General features: G+C 37.4%; 1 protein-coding gene across 2 annotated transcripts; it reads left to right on the top strand.

The window, feature by feature from the left end:
• LOC111140673 (solute carrier family 30 member 4) lies at window positions 1–27,627 on the top strand. 2 transcript variants are annotated; one of them, XM_022492884.1, is made up of 7 exons: window positions 1–451; window positions 8,159–8,305; window positions 20,683–20,836; window positions 23,146–23,344; window positions 24,304–24,409; window positions 25,183–25,317; window positions 26,268–27,627. In XM_022492884.1, the coding sequence occupies exons 1-7, from the start codon at window positions 61–63 to the stop codon at window positions 26,420–26,422; spliced, it is 1,287 nt and encodes a 428-aa protein (XP_022348592.1). In that variant the 5' UTR covers window positions 1–60; the 3' UTR covers window positions 26,423–27,627. The 2 variants fall into 2 exon arrangements, with proteins under 2 accessions (XP_022348592.1, XP_022348593.1); XM_022492885.1 differs by lacking the exons at window positions 24,304–24,409; window positions 25,183–25,317; window positions 26,268–27,627 and having other exon boundaries at window positions 23,220–23,296.

Here is a 27,627-nt window from a genome sequence, read left to right as displayed (position 1 = left end):
GAGCCGCCGGCCGGCCGCCTGCACCGAGCCGTTCCGTGCGGCGGCCGCTCAGCCTCTGCCATGGCCGGATCCGGCGCGTGGAAGCGCCTCAAATCTCTGCTACGGAAGGACGACGCGCCGCTGTTTCTAAATGACACCAGCGCCTTCGACTTCTCGGACGAGGTGGGGGACGAGGGGCTTCCTCGGTTTAACAAACTTCGAGTTGTGGTGGCCGACGATGGTTCTGAAATCCCAGAAAGGCCTGTTAACGGGGCGCACCCGGCCCTGCAGGCCGACGACGATTCCTTACTGGACCAGGACTTACCTTTGACCAACAGTCAGCTGAGTCTGAAGGTGGACCCCTGTGACAACTGCAGCAGACAGCGAGAGTTACTGAAGCAGAGAAAGGTGAAAACCAGATTGACCATTGCTGCCGTTCTTTACTTGCTTTTCATGATTGGAGAACTTGTAGGTGAGTTGTGTTGCCAACTCACTTTCCATTTACCTTGTCCCGAGGGTTGTTGTCCAGCTTTAGTTACACATGATTTGAGGTTTAAACTTTCTTTTCGGGAAGTTTGTTATTTATCGAGATATTGATCCCGTGATAGGAGGAATCCACACAGTTCCAAAGTGCAGGTCAACCTAAGTAAGACAGAAACTTTCAGAGATAACTTGGACTTTTTCATCTGGTTCTCCAAACACTGTGACACCGACTGTAAAGTTAAGGACATTAGCTTCACTGTTTATCATGTAACTTCCTCTTTAAAAAGTTCTGATAAAACAACCAGGTTAGTTTTTGCATCGTTTAAAACAGTAAATGATCTAAGCGTAGAATCATAAAATTTTACAGTGTGAAGTGACCTTACTGAACATCTTCTCTTCCTTCTTTTTCACACATAAGGAATCTGAGGGCCCAGAAAGTTAAATAAGTTGGGAGGACACTTAGCTGGTTAGTGGAAGAGCCACATCCACAGTCTCCAGCTGCTTACTTTTTTCTCTACATTTGACTTAAGTGGTCTCTTCATACTATTTCTTTTTGCATTTACATCCAAAAGATTTGCAAAATTAAATACTACTGACTTTAAAAGTTTTTCATTATAGTAAGGATCTGAAAAGAACCAGAGGGCTCCTCCAGGGTTCATGAACTTTTCACTTTTTAATTATTCAAGTAATATATTGTCACTCTAAATACATTCTTAGAGGTTAATTTCATAGTCATATTAGTGTAACTGCTAACTTCTCTTAATAACAGTTTACAAAGTGACATTAAAGCAGGGAGATAATTCTGCCTTGTTGTTTCTTAATGATGAACCATTAGAGAACAGAGGTGGCAGTCCAGAATAAGATACTGGCCAGAGGTTAGATGTAGGAAAATTATATACATTTCCTACCTCATTTTATACCTCTCCTCCCCAGTGCGCACTTCCGCCATGCTGGCTTTCTTTCTCCCTGTGACTCACAAAGCTCTCCAGTCCATGAGGCCTTCAAACTGGCTGGTTCCTCCACCTCAGTGGCTTTCAAATTTTCTTGACCTAATTATAGTAAAAACTACACTAGACATTGTGACCCGGGTAGGCATGCATACATACAGATGTATGTATGGATGTACACACACATACATACATGTGTAAATATATGTATAACTAAAACAAAAGTCTGATTTCTTGTGATGCATTCTAGTATTTTTTTGGTATGGCCCCAACCCACTTAATTGATTTTGTGTTCCACAAGTAGATCAGGGCCTGCAGTTTGAAAAACACTGCTTAACTTGGAGTGCCTTTTCCCAAATATTCTCTTGGCTGGTTTCTTGACATTCATATCTTACCCCAAAAGATACCTCTGAGAGACCTTTTCTGATGGACTGAAGTAAGTATCTCATCTCCCTTATTCTCTCCCCAACTTTAAAAACCCTCAGCATCTTGAAATCATCTTGTTTGTATATTCACTTGTTTGATATCTGTCTTCTTCCACTAAAATAAAAGCTACATTCCAAGGAACAGAAGAGACCTTCAATAAACTTTTGTTGAATTAATTTTTATTGTGATAGAGAATTATAAATGCTTAAGCTATAAAGAAAGTAAAAGGCAGGCGTGAAATTGTGGCCAGGTAAGACATAGTCTCTACAGACTAAGATTCAATGACTTGCTCAAATTCACACAGCTAGAATATTGAGTCAGTCAGACTTAGTGATTCTTTTTTTTTTTAAGATTTATTTATTTATTTGAGAGAAAGAGAGCATGTGCACACACATGAAGTAGGAGGGAGCAGAGGGAGAGGAAGAGAAGCAGACTCCCTGGTGAGCAGGGAGCCCTACCCTTGGCATCTCCATCCCACAATGGCTGACTGAGTCACCCAGGTGCCCCAGACTTGGTAATTCTTGAAGTTAATATTTTGTATTTGAAGTTAAAAATTATATTAATCACAATTTTCCCCCTTAAAATTAATTTACTTTATTTTACCTAAGAAAAACTTATTAAGATAAAATTATCCTGACATACCATTTTTGAAATCTCTTATTTGATAAATGTTGTTTTGTGAAAGCCACACTAAGTATTTTATTTAAAATATTGATTTTATTTTCAAAGATAAAAATCTTTTGTTAAATAATACAGAAGTGCTAATGGGGGCACCTGGGTGGCCCAGTCTTTAAGCCTCTGCTTTCACCTCAGGTCATGATTCCAGGGTCCTGGGATCCAGCCCCCATATCACATCCCATTGGGCTCCCTGCTCAGCAGAAGGCCTGCTTCTCCCTCTCCTGCTCCCCCTGCTTGTGTTCCTGCCTTCACTGTCTCTCTCTCTCTCTCTCTCTCTCTGTCAAATAAATAAATAAAATCTTTTAAACAAAATGCTAATAGGATAAGCATTAACAAATATTCAGGATGTTACATAGAATTAAATTGTATATAGTAGAGCATATATTAAAATGTATCAAAAGCACTTAGAAAAAAGGCATCTTATGTAGAAAGTATGGAGTAATTTTAAAAATGAAATAATTTAAAGATCTGAAAGGGAAGACTTGATTTTGAATCTTGGCTTTGCCACTGACTTGTTTTTTGTTTTTTTTTTTAAAGATTTTATTTATTTATTTATTTGACAGAGAGAGATCACAAGTAGACAGAGAGGCAGGCAGAGAGAGAGTGAGAGAGAGGGAAGCAGACTCCCCGCTGAGCAGAGAGCCCAGTGCGGGACTCGATCCCAGGACCCTGAGATCATGACCCGAGCAGCGGCTTAACCCTCTGAGCCACCCAGATGCCCTTGCCACTGACTTGTTTTGAGACTTCAGATAGGTCCATTCTTTTCTTCCTTTCATTCAGCAAGTATTTTTTGTGTACTTGCTCTATGCCAGGCACTATATTTAAAGTATTTGGGCTATATAATTGCAGACAAAACTATTATGAAATCTACTGTCTGAAGCACTTAGTTTAATGGAGAGCACAGATGTTAAGCATATAGACAAATAAATTTAAAATCCATATGGCCTTAAGTGTTATGAAACAAAAGAACAAGGTACTATAAGATAGAGTAACTAGTGGGACATAGTTTATGTGTGAGCCAGGTGCAATTAAACCAAAAGGTAAGAGTTACTCAAGTAGAGGAGTGGAGGAGTTTTCCAAGTCAAGAGAACAGCATGTGCAAAGGTCCTAAAAACCTTCAGTTCTTTAAAAGGACCAAAAAAGAAGGCAAGTTTCACTGGAATATAATAATAAGTAAGAGGGAAAGAGCCCAGACCACCAGATCAGCCAGTTCTGATAGACCATATTATGAGTATAGTTTTTAAGTCTAAGTACAATGAATAGCCAATGAAGGCTTTTAAGTGGAGAGTGATATGATGGGATTTACCTTTTTAAAAGATTATTCTGGGCCTTTTGTGGAGATGGATTGGAGGGTGCAAGAATGGAAGAAAGTAAACTATTGCAGAGGTCTAGACAAGAAATCATGGCTTGGACTGATGTGGATGGAGAAAAATGTACTGACTGAGAAATATTCTAGAGGTAACATTAACAAAATTGACTATTGGCTTAGATGTGGGGGTTGATTCTGAAGTTTCTCACCTAAGAAATTGAGTGTATGGAAATGCATATCATTTATTAGGCAGGGAGAAAATACAAAGCAGGATTTAGGCAGGGGCTCAAGGGTTGTTTTCGACATGTTTATTATTGCATGTACATAAAATAGCCAGTAAACATGTCTTGTGAGCTTTAGATATGAGTCTATAGTTCAAAAGAAAGGTCAAACTAAGAGATACAGTGTGTAGTGCTATCGGAATGGAAAAAAACATCTAAAGAGTCTGTTTTGAGGAACTCCAACTTTAGCAGTCAGGCAAAAAACAAACAGGTATTCCAGAATCTAAGAAATTAAAGTATTTCCAAGTGGAAATAAATAAGTTAAAGCTGCTGATAGGTCTAATGAGTTGAGAACTGGACTATCCTTTGGATTTAGTAATAGTTATTGATTAACAATTGCATTTTTATTGGGAGTGAAAAAGCTTGAAGAATGAATGCAAACAGACTTCCTGATAAAGATGGCAAATGAACTCCTATATCTAAATGTACTTTTTCCTGAAGCCTCTCAAACTACAATAAAGGGATTTCTAAATGTATATATGTTTATAGCCATATATCCATCCACATCTGTGTCTGTGTATGTGTATATATGTCTGCATAGATGGGGAAAACTGGAGAGGAAATAATAACATAAATTTGGCAAACTAGAAAGGAGATAGATAAAAGAAATAACTGACTTAATAGACCCAAAAAAGACCCCTCCTAAGCAAGTAGTTGGGGAATGCCAAGAATCAACCCAGTTTACACTAATTCATCAGAAACACCTAGAGAATTTATTAAAACACACATTGTTGGGTGAGAGCTTCTAATTAAGTAAGTCTGGGATAGGGCCCGAGGATTTGGATTTCTAAGTTCACAAGGGATGCTGATACCAGGGACCATACTGAGAACTACTGCACTTCAGAATCCTAAGTAGGCCCAGAATTGTTTGCAGCTGGTACCCCTAGAAATGGGGTGAAGAGGAAGACTAAAATAAGGAAACAAGTTAAACAGATAAAATAATTATATAGTTAGTATCCACAGAAATAAGAGATATGTATCTACAAGAATAAGCTGTTTTAAAAAAGAAATTCAAAATAAACAACTTTTGAACAATAAAAACAAAAAACAATTTGAACTCCATAAAAAAGTTATAAGATGAAATAAGGTAATCTCTCAGAGTAGAGCAAAACAATAGAAATAGATAATAGGAGAAAAAACACAAGAAAATCAGCATATCAATCTAAACTCCAGGTAATAGGAATTTGGGAAATTGAGAAAACAGGAGAAAAGAAATTGTCAACAATATAGTTTAAGAAATTTCCCCAGAACTGAAGGGTTTACCTTTCCAGGTAAGAAGAGTAAACAAAAACCCAGCAAACTAGGCGAAAATAAAGCCATAGTGAGGTACATCATTGTGAAATTTCAGAATATAGGGAGCACATTGTTATCTATTGCTTCAGGCAGCTGCAGTGTTAAACAATTCCCTCTGATTGTTTTTTGACAAACATTTCTTAGGGTTTGCCTAAGGCAGATCCCCAAGTCAAGTCAAAACAGCCTTACTTGTATGATTTTCCAGGGAAGTACCAGGCAGATCAAATAATGATAGTTCTTTGGGAATGGGGCTTGTAAGGAGCTCTAACCACATTTTATACCTTGCAGTGGCTGCCAGGCTAGTTTTCACTATGGTTGCTGCTTGTTGATTTTCAGGTCAACCACAGAGCAGGAAAGAGGGTGATGGGTCCAAGGCTACAGAATGTTCACGGTTCTGATGAAGATTCAGTTGTTTTCTTTGAGTGAATACTACCTATAACAGCCTCTGGTTAATTTCCAGAGTTCTAAAAAAGTTGATTTGGACCATTTTTCCTAGGTTCTCATTACTTCCATAGAGGAGATGATTTTCAGAGGTCCTTACTCTGCTATTTTTTGCTGATGATTATCAGCACATGGCTCTTTAAATTTAGGTTAACTAAAATTGAATAAATCCCTCAGTTGCCTTATCCATATTTCAAATGCTGAAAAGCTACTGTGACTAGTGGTTCTGGACAGCACAGATAAAATATTTCCATCATCTCAGAAACTTACTGGACAGTATAGCTTTAAGGTGTTATCTTTATTTTATAGATAAGGAAACTGAGGCTCAAAAGTATTAAGTAACTTTCTAAGAGAGTCTCAGAGAGTCCAAAACCCCATGTTATTAGCCACCAACTTACATTTTTCTCAGTGATTTTCAGCTCTTTAATGTCAAGGGAATACATTAAAAAAAAAAAAAAAAAAGTGGTATTTGTATAGAGCACACTGGAGTAAATGGATGTGATTATAAGATCACTAGCTTTGTCTCCTGCTGCTCTTGCCTCTGCACATCATGCCATTAAAGAGGGGAACAACAGCTCAGCACACTTATGTGTCATAATACCCTGGTCAGGAAGTTAATTGTAACAGTGATGCTCAAAATTACCAAGACCAGAAGCATCCACATCACCTTGGGAACATGTTAAAAATGGAAATTCTCCTTAAAAAAAAAAAAAAAGGAAATTCTCAGGCCTCATCCAGCCCTCTGGAATTAGAAATTCTGGGAGTGGGGACCTGGGTGGCTCAGTGGGTTAAGCCTCTGCCTTCAGCTCAGGTCATGATCTCAGGGTCCTCGGATCGAGCGCCGCATCGAGCTCTTTGCATAGCAGGGAGCCTGCTTCCCCCTTCTCTCTGCCTGCCTCTCTGCCTATTTGTGATCGCTCTCTCTGTCAAATAAATAAAATCTTAAAAAAAAAAAAAAAAGGAAAGAAATTCTGGGAGTGGGGCAAGCAGTCTGGTGTGTTTAACCACAGGATTCTGATACACATGAAGTTTTGTTATAAAAAGCTTATTCAATGAAAAAAAAAAAAAGCTTATTCAATGAATGGTGCTAGGACAATTGGTTAACCAATAGTAGAATGACATACATATATATATACACACGTATATACACACACACATACACAAAATGAATTTTATATTTTATATATACATACAATGCCTGGAAAATCAACATTAAAAATTTTATTCTAAATACCACCTTTAATCTCTCTGAGACACTGCTGTCTGTACCCAAGGGAATCTGTTAATCTTTATCCTTCATTTTGAACTAATGTACTTTTTTTAAAATAATTTTTTAATTTTTTATTAACATATAATGTATTAGCCCCAGGGGTACAGGTCTGTGAATCACCAGGTTTACACACTTTATAGCACTCACCATAGTACATACCCTCCCCAATGTCCATAACCCAACCACCCCGTCATGTACATTTAAAAAATTTCTTCAGTTTAATTTTGTGGTCAAACCTTCATAAACAAGTATCTACCTTCAGCCTTCTTGTAATATTTAGATATTATGGTCATTAATTTCACTAATAGTAGGATTAGTAGGTTGAGTAAAAGCTGCAGTGCTAAAACAAAATTTCTATGTGTTAGAGCCCAATTTAATGGTTCTTAATTTTTTTTCAAGATTTTATTTATTTGAGAGAGAGAGCATGAGCTCAAGCAGGGGAGGCAGCAGAGGGAGAGGGAGAAGCAGATTACTCGTTGAGCAGGGAACCCGACATGGGGCTTGATCCCAGGACCCTGAGATCATGTCCTGAACTGAAGGCAGACAGTTAATCAGCTGAGCCACCCAGGTGCCCCGGTTCTTAATTTTTTTAAGGTCATCGACTCTTCAGAGAATCTGTTTATAGAAATGGACATCTTGGGGCGCCTGGGTGGCTCAGTGGGTTAAAGCCTCTGCCTTCGGCTCGGGTCGTGATCCCAGGGTCCTGGGATCGAGCCCCGCATCGGGCTCTCTGCTCAGCGGGGAGCCTGCTTCCTCCTCTCTCTCTGCCTGCCTCTCTGCCTATTGTGATCTGTCTGTCAAATAAATAAATTAAAAAAAAAAAAAAAAAAGAAATGGACATCTTCACCACAAAAATACACACATATTTAATGTTTGGTATAAAATTTCAGGATATCTTGATTTAATTGTAATAGGATAAAGATTTAGTTAAAAGCTGAGATTTTGTAGGATGTTACATATTTTTGGTTTGCTTATGTTTATTATTTTAAACATTATTCTAATTATTCATTATTTTAACTTATTCCTTCTTCCCTCTCACCTTTACCCCAAGGTGGATACATTGCAAACAGCCTAGCAATCATGACAGATGCGCTTCATATGTTAACTGACCTAAGTGCTATCATACTGACCTTGCTTGCTTTGTGGCTCTCTTCAAAATCACCAACCAAAAGATTCACTTTTGGATTCCACCGCTTAGGTAGGTAATTGGAGTTTCTTTCGGTTTATAAGATTTCATAGTAAAACCACAATGAACTGTAACTAGCCTCTGAGTAACTGAAGTCTTTCTGGTGATAACCTATTTGAATAAAGCAGATGAAAATAGATAAACAAGATTTATTCAAATACATATACTCCAGGGTACATTCGGTCTAGTCAGCTAAACAGTTTACACATACCCAATAATACAGTAATCACTAACTGTTGTTCCCTATTTCCTGAAGATGTTAACAAAAAAAAGTTTACCTTATAGTTTATTCAACTAGGCAAAACCACATGGGTTTATGCTAATGTGTATTAGCTTCTTTCTCCACACTTCGGTATTCCAACCAAAGCTACATAGCCCAGATCTTAAGCAGTACTATATGTTTCACATATACCGTGTGGCTAAGCTTCATTGCTGCCATTGTATCATCATAATTCTGTAAATGCTGATAAGGATTCTTTGCTTGACCAAAGTTTAGTCAGGAAACTTAATCTCCAGAGCCCATCTGTGCACTTCCTTAAATAATCCTGTTTTAGCAAGAACCCTGCTAAGTCAGTTGAATAGAACCCCCACTCTCAGTATCTGGTAGGTCATCTCACAGGTGATATCTCATTGCACTGGCCTGTCTCTAGTGAAAATTCTCTTAGGTCAGTTTAGCCAGAATCCCCCTCAACCCTTATGTTTCCTCTTAGTAATTTTCCATCCACTGACTTGCCCATAGAGTATTCAGAGCTGAACCCAATCTCTCCCCACCCACTGCAGAGTTCTATTGCACTGGTCCTGTACCTTTCTTCATAGCTTCCCCTCTTGAATAAAGTCTTCTTTACCATGTGTTGACAAGTGTCATTAATTTTTTTTCTTTAACAATGTACACGTTTTTATTTTCCTATTTTGAATAAATATTAATATTTGAGAGGTTAAAATCATACATTGTTATCCATACAGCTCTTTCTCTGTTACTGTGTTTTAGATTTTTTTTAACTTATTTTAAAAATATGTATGAAACAATTTACTTGAACTAGTATGTGAAATGCCATATGTTCAGATGTCATTTGATTAGAATCCAGAAGTTGACATTTAGGTAGCTTTAGTCAAACCTGTCTTAAAGATCCAGAATTAACAACTTGCAGTTTAATTTTGTAGAGACACTGACCTTCTTGGCTAATATATCAGTAAGTTCCTCCCCTTCTTGGTAACTTTTTAGCCTCATCATAACTCAGCATCTAGATCTTCTAAAATTTAGTCACTGGGCCTTCTATGTAAAACTCCATTGTGCCTGAAAGGCTCTATCTCAAGTAGCTATCCAGATCATCAGATTGGGACATTCTCTGGCACTCCACCTTCAGCACTCTCAGCTGCTTGCTGTACCAGAGAGCTAATGCCCTGAGGTGTGTCTGTGATTTTTTTCCCACTTCACAGTGCACCCGCTGCTTACCAACATACTGTATAGTCATTTCTTACCTGCTTGCATTGGGCTTTTTGAACAAATTCAAGATTACTTTCAAACTTTAATTTCTTGTGATTTAAACACCTTCAATTTAAGATCTAACACTCAAACATAGCATCAAGGAATGGGGGTTTTACCTTCCACCACTCTTTAAAAGAGTGTGTTTCATTTTGTCCTGCAACTCTTAACCTTTTAGGTTATAGACCCCTTGGACCACTAATGAAAGTAGTAGAATTCTACCCCCCACCAAAGAAACATTCAATAACAGAACATAGAAAGTCCTACATATAATAAGAACACATAATCATGAAAATCCTATTAAATATCAAAGAAATACTTTATCTAGTCACTTCATTTCTTCATACACAACAAGCACTGTGAAAAGAGAGAAAATAGGACTGACTGTTCCTGTTTATCTCTGCAAGTTTCTGTAGAAAGTAAAATATTCCTTTTTCCTTAAAAGTACAAAGTTTACAATTATGGATTAGATACCAGCATTTGACTCATCTCTTCTGAGAGTTCATTCAACTAAAAACAGCAGAAAGAAGCAAGTCACCAATAAACACCTTTCTGGAAGTTAGAAGATAGATGGGAGGGGGGTAAAGGAAGAAACAAGCCAGGAAGCTACAGCCCAGTGCACACTTAGCCAGGAGCTGGCAGCCCCACACTTCTCCATAGAAGACTCAGGGATAGAGATGAGTAATAGTGAGAACTGGGGCTGAAAACAAGGACAGTTAATGGAATGACTATAAGTGGGAAACTGCTCACACTTGTCCACTCTGTTCCTACCTTCCTATCCCCACTCAGGTAGCCTGCATTTTCCCCCATGCAAAATACCATATAGTTCTTGAAAGATCTTGAACAAAATGTCTGGGGACAGCTGAGGCTTGTAGTGTGGAAGCTGATGTTCCAAAATAAGTCTTTTTCATATTAGAATTCAGGGTTCTCTACCTGTAATGTGTGGTTCCCCTCCTCCAAAGTAATACATTTGTTTTAGTCTGCCCTGCCTTGCACCCCTTATTAGTAACCATTTTAATTAGTTTATGGCTTATCCTTCCAGCATTTCCTTTTTGCAAAGAACCATTTCCCTGTCCTTCTGCCCTAAATGTAAATGGACAACCAACGACCTTTTAGCAATAAGAAAAACAGAAAAATTAGTCCTAGAGGAAAGGGAGGTGACTTTAGAAGCAGAAGCAAATGTTTTAAATCATCTTATTAATATACTCAGAATAATAAGACAGTAAAATATTTTGAAAAAGAAGCATATAAGAAAAAGGTCTTTGAAATGTTACTGCTAAAATTAAAAAAAAATTCAGTACATAGACTAGAAAATATAATCGAAGTCTTAGGATATATAGAACAAAAAGATAAAAACGGGGAAAAGTTTAAAACTTTTATAAAAGAACAATTTAGGAGGTCCAAAGATTGTGCTTATTAAGAACCTCAGGAAAATGTTTAAAAAAAATAAAATAAAAGGGAGTGACTGCATATAGGCTTCCCTTTGGTGTGATGAGCATGTTCTGGAATTAGAGGTGATTGTGGCGTAACCTTGTGCACTGAAACCCACTCATCGGTGGTGCACTTTAAAATTATTAAACTGGTGAATTCTATGTGGGTGAATTTTATCTAAATTTTTAAAAATTATCTTAAAAAGGAAGAGAGTTACTAATACAGGTAGGTGAGTATTTCCCAAAGCTAGGGAGGGACTTAAACCTTTACACTAGAAGGGCCTTATGGGATCTTCATTTTCTTCTTTGTATTGCAAAATTTTATGAGGATTTTGCAGATACAGAACTTATTTCACTTATTCTGCTCTTTGGGGAGGATTAGAGAGACAGCAAGGATATGTAGAATTGAATAAAGCTGTGAACCACAGCAGGGGCTGTCTTGTGTTCCACAGAATATACTGCTCCATGAGTATTCTTTTCAAGCTCTGTGAACCTCTAATACCAAGACTTGGGGATTCAGGTCCTAAAAAACGCTGCAGAAAGAATCTCCCTAAGAAACTTCTGGTGTTACTGTTGTTGAATTTTGTTTTGACATTGTGGTTGTGGGGGGGAGGTTAGGACAGGAGTTAATTTTTTTCTTTGTCGATCTCTTTTGTAAATATGTAAAACTTACGTTGCAAGAATCAAAAATGAGTTATTAAAAGAAAGGATTTACTCAGAGAAGCTTTATTTTCATTCTGTCCCCTCCAACCCATCTTCTAACCCCATTCCTTATTAGTAATGATTTTTAACTTGTTTCTGGCCTATCCTTCCAGCATTTCCTTTTGAAAGTATAAGTGAATACATACATATATACCATACTACCTTACCTTTTCCTATCCCCTGCCACCCTGTCTTATGCAAAAGGCAGCATACTGTATACCCAGTTCTTCATCTGGAAGTGTGTGTCTGTGGATGATAGATACTAGTTGTACCATTCCTTAAATTTATTTCCTTTTTGTTTGCTTCTAACAGTTTATACATGCCTAATAGCATTTATCACATTTTATAGCTATTTTCATGAAATCATATCTTGTTCTAGACCATGAATGAAGTAGGGATGGAAACAGATAATATTAAATAAACTTTTTATGTCTGGCAGTAATAAGTGCACGATATGAGATTATTAGCTGAATTGTTGCTTATTCAGGCTGAGTAAATAAATAATAATATTATTATTCTGAGTAAATAAGGACATGAAAACTGTGAAGCAGATCATTTAATATAGCTCAAGAACCTCCAATCACTTGTGTTTAGGGTAAATTAAACCAGTTTCCAAACTAGGAATAGGGATATTTTTGAAATTTGAGGACTAAAATATCTGGGACTTGAGAACATTTATCTGTAGTTCTGAAACTGTGATCATATTCACAACTACACTATAAAAAGTTATTTGATTCAAAACATAATGGGGTGGAACAGCCAGTCTTCTCGGTCCCTTCGACTAAGTAAGAAATTAGTCAGGAGAGTGTTTTCCCCAGATGTCAGTCAGGAACAGTCCTATTTGTTTTGGTACTTTCCACTTTTAAAGTTTTGGGAATAAGTTGTCTTCGGTTCAGATCTGAGATCTGCAGTTTTACTAGCTATATGAACTTTTAGAGATGACTTAATCTAAGTACAAGGTTTTGGGGGGTTTTTTTGGTAAAATATGAATGATAATACTTGCACTGCACAATTGTTAAGAATACGTAACATGGTAAGGTCTAAGTACCTGACCTGGTAGACCTGGCCCAGAATGAATTCCCAATAAAAGTTAGTTCCAATCTTGTTTTCCTTCCCTCTTCTGCCTGCCAGTATATCACTCTGCCCACACTTTTCACATCTCTCAGATGCTACACACCCCAAAATTATATGTCTTCCTTCCTCACTAATCAGAATTCTTCTCTGAGCATAACCGTCTCAGCTAGGTAGTGGGAGAAAAGTAAGGTGATTCACCCTGATGATTAAGCAGCAGTTTTTAGAGCAGTGCTTTTTAACTCAGGTCTTTGGTAGTATATGTTTTTAAGATTTACTTATTTATTCCAGAGAGATAAAGAGGGGAGGTGCAGAAGGAGAGGGAATCTCAAGCAGACTCCCCACTGTGTGTGGAGCCCCACATGGGGCTCAATCTCTCCACCCGAGCCAAAATCCAGAGCTGGACGCTTAAGCTACTGAGCCACCCAGGTGCCCCTTTGGTAACTTTTTTGGAAATGTGACTAAATTTATTTTCGCACAAATCATTTAGTGAAGGTGAGAAAGGTGGTTTTAGATTTGAAGGGAGGACCAAATGGCTGCCCCAGAGCCTGTTCCGGTCCGGCAGTACATTCCTTTCCTTCCGTGAACTCCCAGATTGTGTCAAGTCATTCGGGTTCTCCTTTTCTTTATTAAGTGGCAGCTCTTTTGTGGGAAAAGAGAGAGCAGGCTAGAAACCATATCTGAGCTATTTTTAAGTGCCTCGATTTATTTGACTGTGGGTATGTCCTCTTACCCTGGAAGTTAATAAAACCTAGAACTTAATGAAACACACTGTAGCAGAAATCCCACAGATCCTTAGGAGGAACAGCACTATTTCCCAGACAAAGGGGAATTGCTATTCGAAAGAGAACAGTACAATCCCCTTGCTTTCTACTTTTATTCTTCTCTGTAGATTATGAGGTTAATTGACTTTTATTTATAAGGCTTTTCTTCCAGTTCTTGGGCTGAAGAAGCTTCAAGGATTAGATAAAGATGGAGATCATGTAAAAGGACTTAGTAAGAGTTGTTTGTATTTGAAATAAAAAAGCAGGATTTACATTTTGGTAATGCAAATCATCAGCCTAGGTTAGCGAAGTGACAGTGCAGGAGTCTTTTGTAATAAGCAGAGTGTAGTTCCACTCAGCAAAGACCCTGGCAGACATGGCTAGATGATGGTTCTACTCCTGTAGGTATACAGTTATAAAGCTAATTCTGTGTCATTTGCTATTTCATTCCCTGTTGCAAAAAGAGCAGAAAGTATTCAGCTAAAAAATTTCTTTTCCCCATACATGCAGCCATGGTTAGTCATTCATTTTAACAACGTCCTCCCACTCCTGACAAGGGTTATGCCAATTAATGATTCACATCTTAGTGAGAATTCATATCACTAAACATCTGGAAAAGAATAGATACCTCCTAGAAACTGGAGTTTTTGTTGAGACAGAAGGAAGACATGAGTGAGGTGGTCCATGTTGGATAGTCAAGAGTCAATTTGAGAGTGCTGGGCATCTTGGGTATGGGGTAGAGGGAGCGGTGAGAAGGCATTAGAGGGGCGCCTGGGTGGCTCAGGCATTAGGCGTCTGCCTTTGGCTCAGGTTCATGATCCCAGGGACCTAGGACTAAGCCCTGCATCGGGCTCCCTGCTTAATGGGGAATCTGCTTTCCCTCTCCCACTCCCCCTGCTTGTATTCCCTCTCTTGCTAAGTCTCTCTCTGTCAAATAAATAGAATCTTTTAAAAAAAATTGAAAAGATTATTTAGAATAGGAACTGAAAGGATCCAAACATGGCAACCTACTGTTGCCACCGGAATACCAGGCTAAACTGCAAAGTCTGCTTTGCAGTCTGCCACCTGGTATTCCAGTGGCAACAGTAGGCCACTAAAAAGTGATGTCTTTAGCCTAAGTGCATGCAGTAGGATTGTCTGTGGCTGAGTTGAAATACAAATATGAATTCAGAAATCCTAGGCAAATCCAGCACAGCCCACTGATTTTCCTTCTCTTTCCTTCCTATCTTTTACTGGAAGTAGGTAGAAAAGAGAAATAACATAAAAGGAAGTACAGGAGAGAATGTGTCTCCACTCTCCTTCCCTATTCATTTTTTAAACCCCTGAAACCTATTTTTAGATGTTTGCTATAGTTTTTTGAGACAACAGAAAGACAAGCATTATGGAATTTAAAGGAAATATACTCATTATTGGCATCCTAGCATTAGCAAAGTTAACACTTATGATAGGCCAGTACATTTAGGCAGCACTCATGAAAAACAATATGCTTGGGTTGAGTGTGGTTTATGTAATTGAAGCAAAGTGATACTCATTCACTGAATAGGTGCTCAATAGTTACCTGTTGATTAAAGGAGTAATACTATAGGTTGGGGAGACAGGCAGTAAATATGTACACAAATGCAGTACAATTACAAATTAGAGTAAATGCTAGGAAGCAAAGAATAAGGTACTATAATGGAGAGTAACAGGAGGACAGAGAAGGACTCAGTGTTTATCATATGAACCTTGAAAACCTCTAGTTTTGGAAATTTATAGATGTGTTAAAATATGCAATAAACATTTTTCATATTTTCTAGTACTATCAAAACTTGACAGTCATCTGTGTTTTCTCCCATTTGATTTTTTTCTTACCATTTATGAGTCATTTAAACTAAAACTGCCTATTCTCTGTATGTGAAATTCAGGGTATATTTTGGTCTTAATAGATCATTGACCATAAACATGTGTTTATATTTCAGATGAATTAAAAGACCTAAGTGATGTTATAATAAAAAACACATATTCACTCATCTTACTCCCTCCTCCAATGCTCCAGTTCAGTCAGATGGAGTGACTTAATTATTTGTGTGTAATGTAGCAAAATATGTTGGAACTACTATAATAATAGATTTTCTAGAATTTCCATAAAAATCTCTTTCAAGAGTTTCTCGTTTATGATAAATTTCCATTTAGTCAAGTTTATCTAAAGTTACTGGGGTCATAACTTTCATGGAAATCTAGGGTTTCATTTGTGAAAATTCTGGGTCTTCTTTCAAAGATGAAAAATCCATGCTGTCGTGTTCTCCTTTGTGTTGAAAAACTTTTTTGTATGTTATGTGACCAGAGACTAAGCCAGAGCAAGAATGAGAAGACTGGAGCAAGTCAGAATTTGGTTGTTGATGGAAAGCTTCCCTCTCTTTTAAATGTTGGGTGGCAAAAACCTTGCCTGTGTTTATCTACATTCTGTCATGTTAAAAAATACTTTGAAAGGGGTGCCTGGGTGCTCAGTTGGTTAAGCATGCAACTCTTGATCTTAAGCTCAGGTCATGATCTCAGGGTTGTGAGATCAAGCCCCATATCAGGCTCTGCACTGGGTTTAGATTCTTCTTAAGATTCTCTCGCTCTGGGACGCCTGGGTGGCTCAGTTGGTTAAGCAGCTGCCTTCGGCTCAGGTCATGATCCCAGAGTCCTGGGATCGAGTCCCACATCGGGCTCCTTGCTCGGCAGGGAGCCTGCTTCTCCCTCTGCCTCTGCCTGCCATTCTGTATGCCTGTGCTCGCTCTCTCTTCCTCTCTCTCTCTCTGATAAATAAATAAAATCTTTAAAAAAAAAAAAAAAAAAAAGATTCTCTCGCTCTGTCCCTCCCCGCACCACACCCCCTTCCTTCTTCTCTTAAAACAAAACCTATGAAAAAAATTATAAATGTTAATTTGTCCTATTCATGATATTTCACCAGTTTAATTTATTCACAGTGAAAGAGCTTTTATCAAAAAAATGATCATATTACTACTACTAGGATTTTTAGCTATGTAGTATTATCTGTGCCTTTTACTTCTCAGTTATAAATCTCAGGCCTAAAAATATACATAAATTTTTTCTGTTTTTGCATTTATCAGTATTCTGTCTAAGACATTTTGACAGGTGATTAGAATAAAAAATAATAGCCGAATGTCTTTGCTTTTCACAAGGGGTTGAGACACGAGTCACATTCCTTATTAATTGCTGGTAAAGGGATATCATTGATACCAGCATCCTAATATGTCACTTTGGCAGTTTCTAGGAATCAGCTGAATTTCATTACTATTAACTGTGGGTAGACATTGGGATCCCTTTTATGCTACTCACATGGGTGAAAATTGGTGTGGAAAACTGCAGGCTGCAGGTGTCTAGTGGGCCTTCTAAGTGTGGGAATCCTCCCTGCCGAGGATCTCTGTTCATGCTTTAGTCTGACTTTCATTTTACTTTATTTTGAAATAAGATAATTTTATTTCATTGGTTTTGCTTTATATGAAAGTTCACTAAAAGGTGATTTTAAGTGTTTAGGAAAATTATCACTAGGGTATGGAGTTGCCAGATTTGGGTGTGTGGCCTGGGAGGGCACACACACATTCTTGCAGGACTCCCAATATGTCTGAAATATTGCATGGGACATACTTATACTAAAAAATTATTCATCTGAAATGCAAATTTAACTAGATATCCAGCATTTTATCTGGCATACCTACTAGTGTAAGTTATCATTTATCATCCAAACCAGCACACTTTTGAGAGTGAAGTAGGGCTCTTTAAATAATTATGCCAGGACAGTGGTATAATTAATAAATTGGGGCTATCCCAGGAAAACTATAAAGTATTACCAATTTAATTATAGGGAGTTTTGAAAGAATTTTTAATTATTGGTTTTAGATTTTCATAAATAATCACAACTTAAAGACAAAGTTAATGGCATAAACTTATATAGCCATGAATTTTTATAAGTAAAGAGTATTGCTTTATAATTTTATATTAATAATTTGATTAAGTCATCTTTTTTTTTCAAGATTTTATTTATTTCTTTGACAGAAAGAGATCACAAGTAGGCGGAGAGGAAGGCAGAGAGAGAGAGAGAGAGAGAGAGAGAGGGAAGCAGGCTCCCCGCTGAGCAGAGAACCTGATGCGGGACTCGATCCCAGGACCCTGAGATCATGACCTGAGCTGAAGGCAGAGGCTTAACCCACTGAACCACCCGGGCGCCCTGATTAAGTCATCTTAAAAACTATCTGACCTCATTGGTAGCTTCAACCTTGACACATGATTAAAGTTCTCTTTTCTGGGAGGGTAGAGGGGAAGAGTTTGAGAAGAAGAATTGGTTTTGTTGTTGTTGTTTTTTTTTAAGTAAATTCTACTCCCAACGTAAGGCTTCAACTCACAACCCCCCAGATCAAGGGTTGCATGCTAGCCAGCCAGGTGCCCCAGAATGGTATTTATTAAATACCAATTTTAAAGAGAAAGTTCTCTTACCTTGTGAGTAAAATGAAGCTACCACTAGTACATGAACTTCACAGTTTAAAAATATTTTATTTTTTTTTAATATATGTGTTCTTTACCATCAGCAGTTATAACTTAAGAGGAGAAATTCCATGCATTTTCTGTCTTGTATTTGGCTTAAGTCTTCTCTTCTAACCAATTTACTTACTATTTTTTGGGATTTAGTAAATAACCTGTCACTCACATTTAGCTTACCCTTCTTAATTGTATAGCCTTTATCATCTTCCCTTGTTCAACCTACCTAACCTCATTCAGCAAATCCATCCATCAGTATGTGCTACATGACAACCACTCTGCTGAATGTCACAGTAAGTGTGACGTGGAATGGAACTGGTCCTGTCCTCAAGCTGCTGAGAGTCTGCACTTGATGTGGTAGTTTCTCCACAGCTTTGTGTATTTCAGAGTGTCCTTCCTGGGTTTTAGCCGTATGCGTCTTTTGAAATGGGACGATTAGTATGTCAGAAATAAGTGTACCATGGTTTTGAATAGGAGCTGTATGTTGTCTTATGCCAGCATTTGTTCTGCTAATGCACAGGATTTTATTGGAGTTTTAGCTACATTAGTGAGATGTGTTCAGGAAACAGCTAATAACTGCTAGATAATTTTTCTGTGTTATAATTTATGTATCAAAATGAAAATGTATCAAAGCTCAATATATTTGAACTTCCTGGAACCTTTGAGCAATGACTTGACTCAGATAACAGTTTCCCAGATTGTTTTACCTTTAACGAGATTACTGTCTGGTTTCTCTAAAGGAAAAATTTTCTTTAAAAGTATTTTCTTGCTTTTATTATTTTGAGTGTCAACAATTGTTTTATATTATATATATTATATATTTTATATATATTATATATATTTTATATTATAATGTTAATTATTTAAAAATGTAAATATTTTCCATTGTCCTATTGTGTTATCTTGAAAAGATAAAAGATTATCTCTACTATATACTTACATGGTAAAAGTTTATATGATATAAAAGCATATATAGTGCAGTCATCCCTGTCTCCCAGTCAGCCATTTTCTTCATAACCAGTTTTTTTTTTTCATAACCAGTTTTTTATTAGCATTTTGTATATCCTTTCAGAGATTGCATGTACAGATATCATATATATATAATATATATATTTATATATATATATACTCCTTTTTCTTTTCACATATAGTAACATGCTTTTTTCACATAAACCTATATCTTGGAGATTACTCCTTATCAGAACCTAAAAAGCTATATCCTCTTTTTAACAGCTGCATAGTATTCTGTGTTATAGGGCCCCTACTAATCACTTTTTTATTGTTTACTATTTTATACAGTGCTTCATGAATAGCTTCATAACATACCTCATTTTGTACATATGCAGCTCAGTTAGCATGAATGTGTGTATCATTCCAAGAAGAAGAATTGCTGGGTCAAAGTGCATTCATGAATACTTGCATGCCTTATTTTTCTTTAGTCTAAAGGTAATATGTGTTTGTGGTAAAACTGAAAACATTTCAAACATTACTGAAAAGAATAAAATGAAAACTAAGTTTCCGAAGCTCTAGTCCCACTTCCTAGATGTAACACTTTCTTGTCTTGTGATTATCAATTTGCCTGATTTTTTTTCTTTTTTTTTTTCGACATAAATGGCTTTATGATATTTCACTATATGGATATATCATATTTTATCCATTAAGTTCCTCGTTGGTGGACATATAAGCTGTCTCTAGATATTTTTTGATAATAGTGAATTTACAGTGAAAAACCTTATAGGTATATCTTTGCATATATATCATGAGTTCTATTGAATAGATTCCTAGAATCAAGGAACACATGCATTTAAATTTTTGATTCATTTTACTAACTGCTCTCCAAAAAGATAGTTCCATGTGACATTTTCACCATTATATCCTTGCTAACTATAGCTGTTAACAAACTTTTTAATATTTACCAATTTAGTAAGGGACAAAGAATAATCATATTCTTATCTGAATTTCTTGTATTATGATTGATTTTGATAAACTGGTTGTTTCTGTTAATTTTCTGTATATTAGTATTTGTGTCCTTTATCCATTTTTGTTATGGGTTCTTCACTTTATTATTAATTTGTAAATGTACTCTTTTACTGGGAAATTAGTCTGTGAGCATGCATGTTACCAATAATTTTTTTTCAGTTTTTCATTTTTTACCATGTATATGGTCTATTAAATATACACAGTTTGACCCTAAAGAGATGAGGAGGAAGGTGCGGAGTGGGGAGAATGAATTAGTGGAGAATCCAGAGCAAACTACTCAACACTTTTTAAATAAAGAAAATAACATGAAAGAAATAATACAATGTTTTTAATCTCTTCGGAGGAAAGATATAAATAAAAGATCATACAATATCTAGTTTGTATGAAGTGTAATAACCATGCTACAGATATATTTGTTGTTTATATTTTTCCCTCCAGAGGTTTTATCAGCTATGATTAGTGTGCTGTTGGTGTATGTACTTATGGGATTCCTCCTATATGAAGCTGTCCAAAGAACTATCCATATGAAATATGAAATAAATGGAGATATAATGCTCATCACTGCAGCGGTTGGAGTTGCTGTTAATGTAATGTAAGCTTTATTTTAAAGAAAAGTATAAAAGCTTTATTTTTTAGAATAGTTTTAGGTTCACAGCAAAACTGAGCAGAAGGTGCAGAGATTTCCTGTATACCTGCTGCCTTCACACATGCATAGCCTCCCCCATTATGAACGTCCTCCCTCAGAGTGGTACGTTTGTTACAGTGGATGAACCAGCATTAACACATTACCCCACAATATCCCTAGTTTACAGTCGGGTCCATTCTCTTGGTGTTGTACATTCTGTGGGTTTGGACAATTTTATGATGATATGTATGTACCATTATGGTATCATATACTGTATATTGTTTTCAATTAATATTTTATTAATTTTTAATAAATTAATATTTTTAAGTTCTGTGAACTTATAGACTATTGTACATGCATTCACTAATGTGCAGTGGTATCTTTATGTATCTTAAAATTATACGTTATATTAATTTTTCTTAAAAATATTAGTAAAACATTGATGGAATTCTAAATTCCTCATTAGTTTGCTCAGTTATACTGAAGTTTGACAAATAATTTGGAATTTAAGTGGGACAAAGTTTTTTTTCTTTTATTATAATCAACAAGACTTTTTTAAACTACAAACTTTTTCCCTAAAAGCTATGACATTTTTAAGTTATATACTTATTTGGACCAGCAGTCAGAAAACTTTTCTGTAAAGGGCCAGATAATAACTATTTTAGGCTTTGAGAGCCATGTAGTTTCTGTCACAACTGCTCAACTCTACTGTTAGAGAACAAAAGCAGGCACATTTAATACGTAAACAAATGAGCACTGCTATGTCCCAATAAAACTTTATTTACAAAAACAGGCAGCGGGCCACATATGGTTTACAGACTGTGGTTTGCTAATCCCTGCCCTACTGGCTTCCATTCCTATTAAAATAAAATCAGTCCTTACCACAGCCTTTTTTTTTTTTTAAGATTTTATTTATTTATTTGTCAGAGAGAGAGAGGGAGAGAGCAAGCACAGGCAGACAGAATGGCAGGCAGAGGCAGAGGGAGAAGCAGGTTCCCTGATGAGCAAGGAGCCCGATGTGGGACTTGATCCCAGGACGCTGGGATCATGACCTGAGCCGAAGGCAGCTGCTCAACCAACTGAGCCACCCAGGCGTCCCTACCACAGCTTTTTTAACGAAATCCTGTGTGCCTTTCTAACTCATACCTTAGCATTCTTGCTCAGTTTATTTATTTTTAAAATTTATTTATTTATTTATTTGTCAGATAGAGCAAGAGAGTGCACACAAGCAGGGAGAACAGCAGGTAGAGGCGAGAGCAGGCTCCCTGCTGAGCAAGGAGCCCTATGTGGGACTCAGTCCCAGGACCCTGGGATCATGACCTGAGCCAAAGTCATATGCTTAACAGACTGAGCCACCCAGGCGTCCCTTCTTAATCACTTTAGTCTAGCCACAATGGCTGTCCTGCTTTTTTGAAACACATAGAGCACATTTTCATCTAAGAGCCTTTGCCCCGGTATTCCTTCTGCCTAGAGCACCACCACATGCTGCTTCCTGACTTGATCCAAGTCTCTGCCCAGAAGGAATCTCAGGCCTCTGACAGATTACACTCCCCCAGCACTCTCCATCCCCTCACAGCGCTTTACTTCCCTTCAAAACATTTGCATTGGGGCGCCTGGGTGGCTCAGTGGGTTAAGCCTCTGCCTTCAGCTCAGGTCATGATCCCAGGGTCCTGGGATCGAGCCCCGCATTGGGCTCTCTGCTCAGCAGGGAGTCTGCTTCCTCCTCTCTCTCTCTCTGCCTGCCTCTCTACCTACTTGTGATCTCTGCCTGTCAAATAAATAAAATCTTTAAAAAAAAAAAAAAATTTGCATTGCCTGGCAGTATATTATGTATTTATCTGTTTACTTCTCTGCCTTCTCTACCGGAACATAAGCTCCATGGGGATAGGAATATGTCTGTCTTATTCACTGTTTTTTTGTTTTTTTAAGATTTTGTTTATTTATTTGACAGAGATCACAAGTAGGCAGAGAGGCAGGGGGTGTTGGGGGGGGAAGCAGGCTCCCTGCTGAGCAGAGAGCCCAATGTGGGGCTCAATCCCAGGACTCTGAGATCATGACCTGAGTCGAAGGCTGAGACTTAACCCACCAAGCCACCCAGGTGCCCCTTATTCACTGTTTTGATGCCAATACCTAGAACAGTACCTAATACATAATAGGTGCTCATATATATATTAAATGAATGAGTTCCATGTTGCCTCATTAGTGTCTGATTCGTAACAAATCCTTTTATCAACAATACTAGGAAGAATAATAATGTTTTCTTTTATTTTTGACAGAATGGGTTTTCTGTTGAACCAGTCTGGTCACCACTCCCATTCCCACTCCCTGCCTTCAAATTCTCCTACCACAGGTTCTGTGTGTAGACACAACCATGGGCAGGACAGCCTGGCAGTGAGAGCTGCGTTTGTACATGCCTTGGGGGATTTGGTACAGAGTGTTGGTGTACTAATAGCTGCATACATCATAAGATTCAAGGTAATATGATTGCTACTTTTTCTATTTTAAATTATATTTAATTTCAATATTAAGAATATTAACATAATTGTGTTTTATCAGTATACTGGATACCAAAGCCAGTCTTACTCATTTTGCATTTAGGTAGGCTTAATTGAGCCATCAGTATAGCTCTTTTGCTAGCACTAAACACAATAGTATCATTTCACAGAGTAGCTGGTCTGTAGCTGGCTTCTGGACTGCCTTCACTGGAGAACTCAGTTTTTTGTTTTTGTTTTTTTTTTTAATTTTTTTTTTTTATTATTTATTTATTTGTCAGAGAGAGAGAGGGAGAGAGAGCGAGCACAGGCAGACAGAATGGCAGGCAGAGGCAGAGGGAGAAGCAGGCTCCCTGACGAGCAAGGAGCCCGATGTGGGACTTGATCCCCGGACGCTGGGATCATGACCTGAGCCGAAGGCAGCTGCTCAACCAACTGAGCCACCCAGGCGTTCCGGAGAACTCAGTTTTAAGCCATGTCACTGAACTGCTAGGTACTGGAATGTACGCTGGACTAGAAATCCAGAGACTGGGGTTCTAGTCTTGGCTCTGCTGTTAATGCTTTGACCTTGAGCAAGTCCCTCCTCCTTTGTAGGAGAGGCTTAGACCAGATATGTGGCTGCTAAAAGTCCTTCCAGCTCTGATATTCTATGGTTCTGGGTGGAAGATTTAGAGAAGGCACGGAGGAAAACAATAGAACAAATGATTAAACTTCTGGAAATAGGTCTTAGAAGAAAAGGCAAAAAAAAAAAAAAAATTTTTTTTAAACAATCTAGGAAAGAGTGAAGATGTTTCTCAATCGCAGTATTCAAAAATAAAGGTATTCTTTAGTTCTGGTATAGAAGACTAAAGAACAGGGTACAGAGTATTGCTTGTTTTGCTTTACAGTCTGTTTTACGTTGGTCTATATTTAATCACACAATTTTGGTCTGTTACCTTTCAGCCAGAATACAAGATTGCTGATCCCATCTGTACATACGTGTTTTCATTACTTGTGGCTTTTACAACATTTCGTATCATATGGGACACAATAGTTATAATACTAGAAGGTAAGATCTCACTTTCATATCCCCAGTGTGGGTTTCTTACCTCCCTTAATCAGATTGGGGGTGGGGGGCATTCTAGAGTAAGAGTCATGTCTTTTCCTTTCTCTTTACTGATGCTTATTAGGCTATGGTTAAACCACTTCATGTGTATATTGATGTACTCTTCCCTCTGTTACCCATTTGATCCTTACAATAGCTAAGAAAGGTAGGTAGGATGGACATTATCCCCACTTACCAACGAGGAAATTGAGCTTCAGAGGGGTTATATAACTTGCTTACTTAAGGTAATGCTGCTAATAAACTGTGGAGTGAGGACAGAAATACAACTCTTGATTCTTGGTATAATTATGTTTAGTGGTTTATTCACTCTTTAATTACCATTTAACTTGCTACTTTGTTATATTTTCAACATCCCTACTTACTGATCCTATGACTGAGTGTGTAAATTCTCCACACCAGGTTCATCATCATTGGATATTCCCTTTTTTCCCTTTTTTTTGTGTATCCCAGCTTATTTGTTAAAGGAAGTATTCAGATTTGATACTTCTTTTTAGCAAGAATGAACATTCTAAAAATTATTAACCTCTTATACATATCTTGCTTTATGTGTGCATGGTTTATCTTAAGGTATTAAGATATTTTAAAGTGTCCATTTAAAGTGAATTTGGTAAAGCCATTTGGTTTCTTTGGGGAAAAACAAAAAGTTCTATCAGTAATGTATAACTTTCTTCCCCAAAATAAACTTTACTTATAAATGATATATTCTGAACTAATAGGTGTACCAAGCCATTTGAATATAGACTATATCAAAGAAGCCTTGATGAAAATAGAAGATGTATATTCCGTGGAAGATTTAAATATCTGGTCTCTCACTTCAGGAAAACCGACTGCCATAGTACACATACAGCTAAGTATGTTGCTGACAGTAAATGCTGGGGTTGATGGACTTTAGTATTAAACATCTGTGCTTATAATTAAGTAGGAGGACTTTTCTGCTGTAAATATTTGCTTTAAGGGGAGGGACCAGGCTTTTCAAAAGGTGAGTGACAGATCAGTAACAACAGCAGAGCAATAATTTTTGATCTCTGAGACTTTTTTTTTTTTAAGATTTTATTTATTTGAGAGAGAGAGAGAGAATGCACAGAGGGGCAGAGGAAGAGGGAGACTGCTGAGCAGGGAGCCTGGGAACATGACCTGAGCCAAAGTCAGACGCTTAACCAACTGAGCCACCCAGTCACCCCTAAAATGAGACGTTACAAATTGATTTTTGCCTTCAGATTAAGGCATGAAGAATATTTACCATCCTTTTTCTACATAAGAAAACCTGTTTTTATTTCTTAAAGTCATTTCACAGATTGATGCTTTTTATTTATTAAAGTAATATGCAGGGGCGCCTGGGTGGCTCAGTGGGTTAAAGCCTCTGCCTTAGGCTCAGGTCATGATCCCAGGGTCCTGGGATTGAGCCCCGCATGGGCTCTCTGCTCAGCAGGGAGCCTGCTTCCTCCTCTCTCTCTGCCTGCCTCTCTGCCTACTTGTGATCTCTGTCTGTCAAGTAAATAAATTAAAAAATCTTAAAAAAAAAAAAAAAAGATAAAGTAATGTGCATATGGGTTTATGTTTTTAAAAAAGGGAAAAGACTTAATGTCTAGTATTCTTTCTCTACCTGCGAGTGGACTGGAGGGATTGAAATATGAGAAGGCATCCTGGCTTTGGAGACTGGTGTACTTCTCTAACAGAGTAGCTTCAAGAGGGGAGAAATCAAACTACTAAAAATAGGTTCGCTGTATGCTGAGTTTGTTATTCCCCTATGTCATTGTAACTATGTACAATGAGTAGTAATGGTATTTTCTTGACATTGCAGTTCCTGGAAGTTCATCTAAATGGGAGGAAGTACAGTCCAAAGCAAAACATGTATTATTGAACACATTTGGCATGTATAAATGTACTATTCAGCTTCAGAGTTACAGGCAAGAAGTGGACAGAACTTGTGCCCACTGTCAGAGTTCCAGTCCTTAACTTTATACGTTTTCGGGACTACTGCCTTATTTATCCTGCAGTCACAGACCTGAGAGCAATAAATGCGCACACCTGAATGAGACAATGGAATCCCTGCCAGCTGTGTCCATATCAAGCATGGGTCTCTCAGAACAATCACTCCAGCTGGACAGTGCTAGTTTCTGTTTAATGGTAAAATGAGACTTCACCCTGACTTTCAGAGGAAGATGTTTCCAACACTATTTACAGAATAAGATGTGACTCTACAGATACCTCAAAGAAGACAATCCAAGACCACACTTCATTAATTATGACAGAGTACATGTCTTAAAGGAAGCATCAAGAATTCAGTATTTGCATTTAAAAATCCTTTTTAAAGACCATTTTTTATCAAGCCAGTGCTGGAAAACTGAATTTTTTTTATTATGTAATCTTGACATCCAGCGTCTGGAATTTGACACCCAGCTCTCTTTTTACAGAAATTATTTCTCAGCAGATTTCAGAAAGTACTAGACGTTATCCAGAGAGTGGAATAAGCATGTATTCCCATGTTTCAGAAATGTTTTATTTCACAAATAACTTAATGTTATTATTATAGTTATACTTTATAAACAGTTTTTGCCAGATGTTATGGGATTTTGCATCTCAAAGTTAACATTTTGGGTTATTTGCAATCTTGATCAGAACTAAATCTTTACATATTGTGATCATTGTCATGAGGATTATTTAGGAAATATTTTCAGTACTATTCTGAATGGCAGAAGTTCATCTTAAACTCCAGTTATGATATGATCATGTAAAACAAAATACAGGAGTAAGGATGGAGTGTGGAATGTCAGATTTAAGTCTTCCTGAAATCACTTTTATTGTTCATGGAATTATCTTTACTTAAGACTAGGAGGAGACTGCAAAATGTGAACAGTGATCCTCTGTCCTTTCAAGAACTGAAAGTTTGCTTGGTACCTTGCTTCTGGCCTCCTTATCAGTCAGTTTGTGCCCTTTCAGGGTAAAACTCTGGAGGACTAAGGGTCAGTTTGTAATGCCCATCTTTCAGATGTGTATTAACCACATTCCTCCAGAGAGATTTTTGTTTGATTATATGAGTTAGGGATTCTCCAGGGACTCCAGAAACCCTAAGATATAATTTTGAGGTTTTCCAATAATACCATAGCAGAAATACCCAAAGAGAAAGGGAGAAGACATTATTCTGAGAAAAAAAAAAGAAG

Source organism: Enhydra lutris, unplaced genomic scaffold (genome assembly GCF_002288905.1).
Source record: "Enhydra lutris kenyoni isolate GAN:26980312 unplaced genomic scaffold, ASM228890v2 scaffoldscaffold4, whole genome shotgun sequence".
Taxonomy (NCBI): domain Eukaryota; kingdom Metazoa; phylum Chordata; class Mammalia; order Carnivora; family Mustelidae; genus Enhydra; species Enhydra lutris.
Note: the sequence above shows the minus strand (reverse complement) of the source record. Positions and strands in the feature narration are given on the sequence as shown.

What these genes read in the sequence shown, in the direction of transcription:
- LOC111140673 (XM_022492884.1), top strand. Translation starts at nt 61, where the DNA reads ATGGCCGGATCCGGCGCGTGGAAGCGCCTCAAATCTCTGCTACGGAAG. An exon ending in TTTTGGATTCCACCGCTTAG is followed by an intron (nt 8,306 to 20,682) that starts GTAGGTAATTGG and finishes TTTTCCCTCCAG; the next exon opens with AGGTTTTATCAGCTATGATT. An exon ending in GGAGTTGCTGTTAATGTAAT is followed by an intron (nt 20,837 to 23,145) that starts GTAAGCTTTATT and finishes TATTTTTGACAG; the next exon opens with AATGGGTTTTCTGTTGAACC.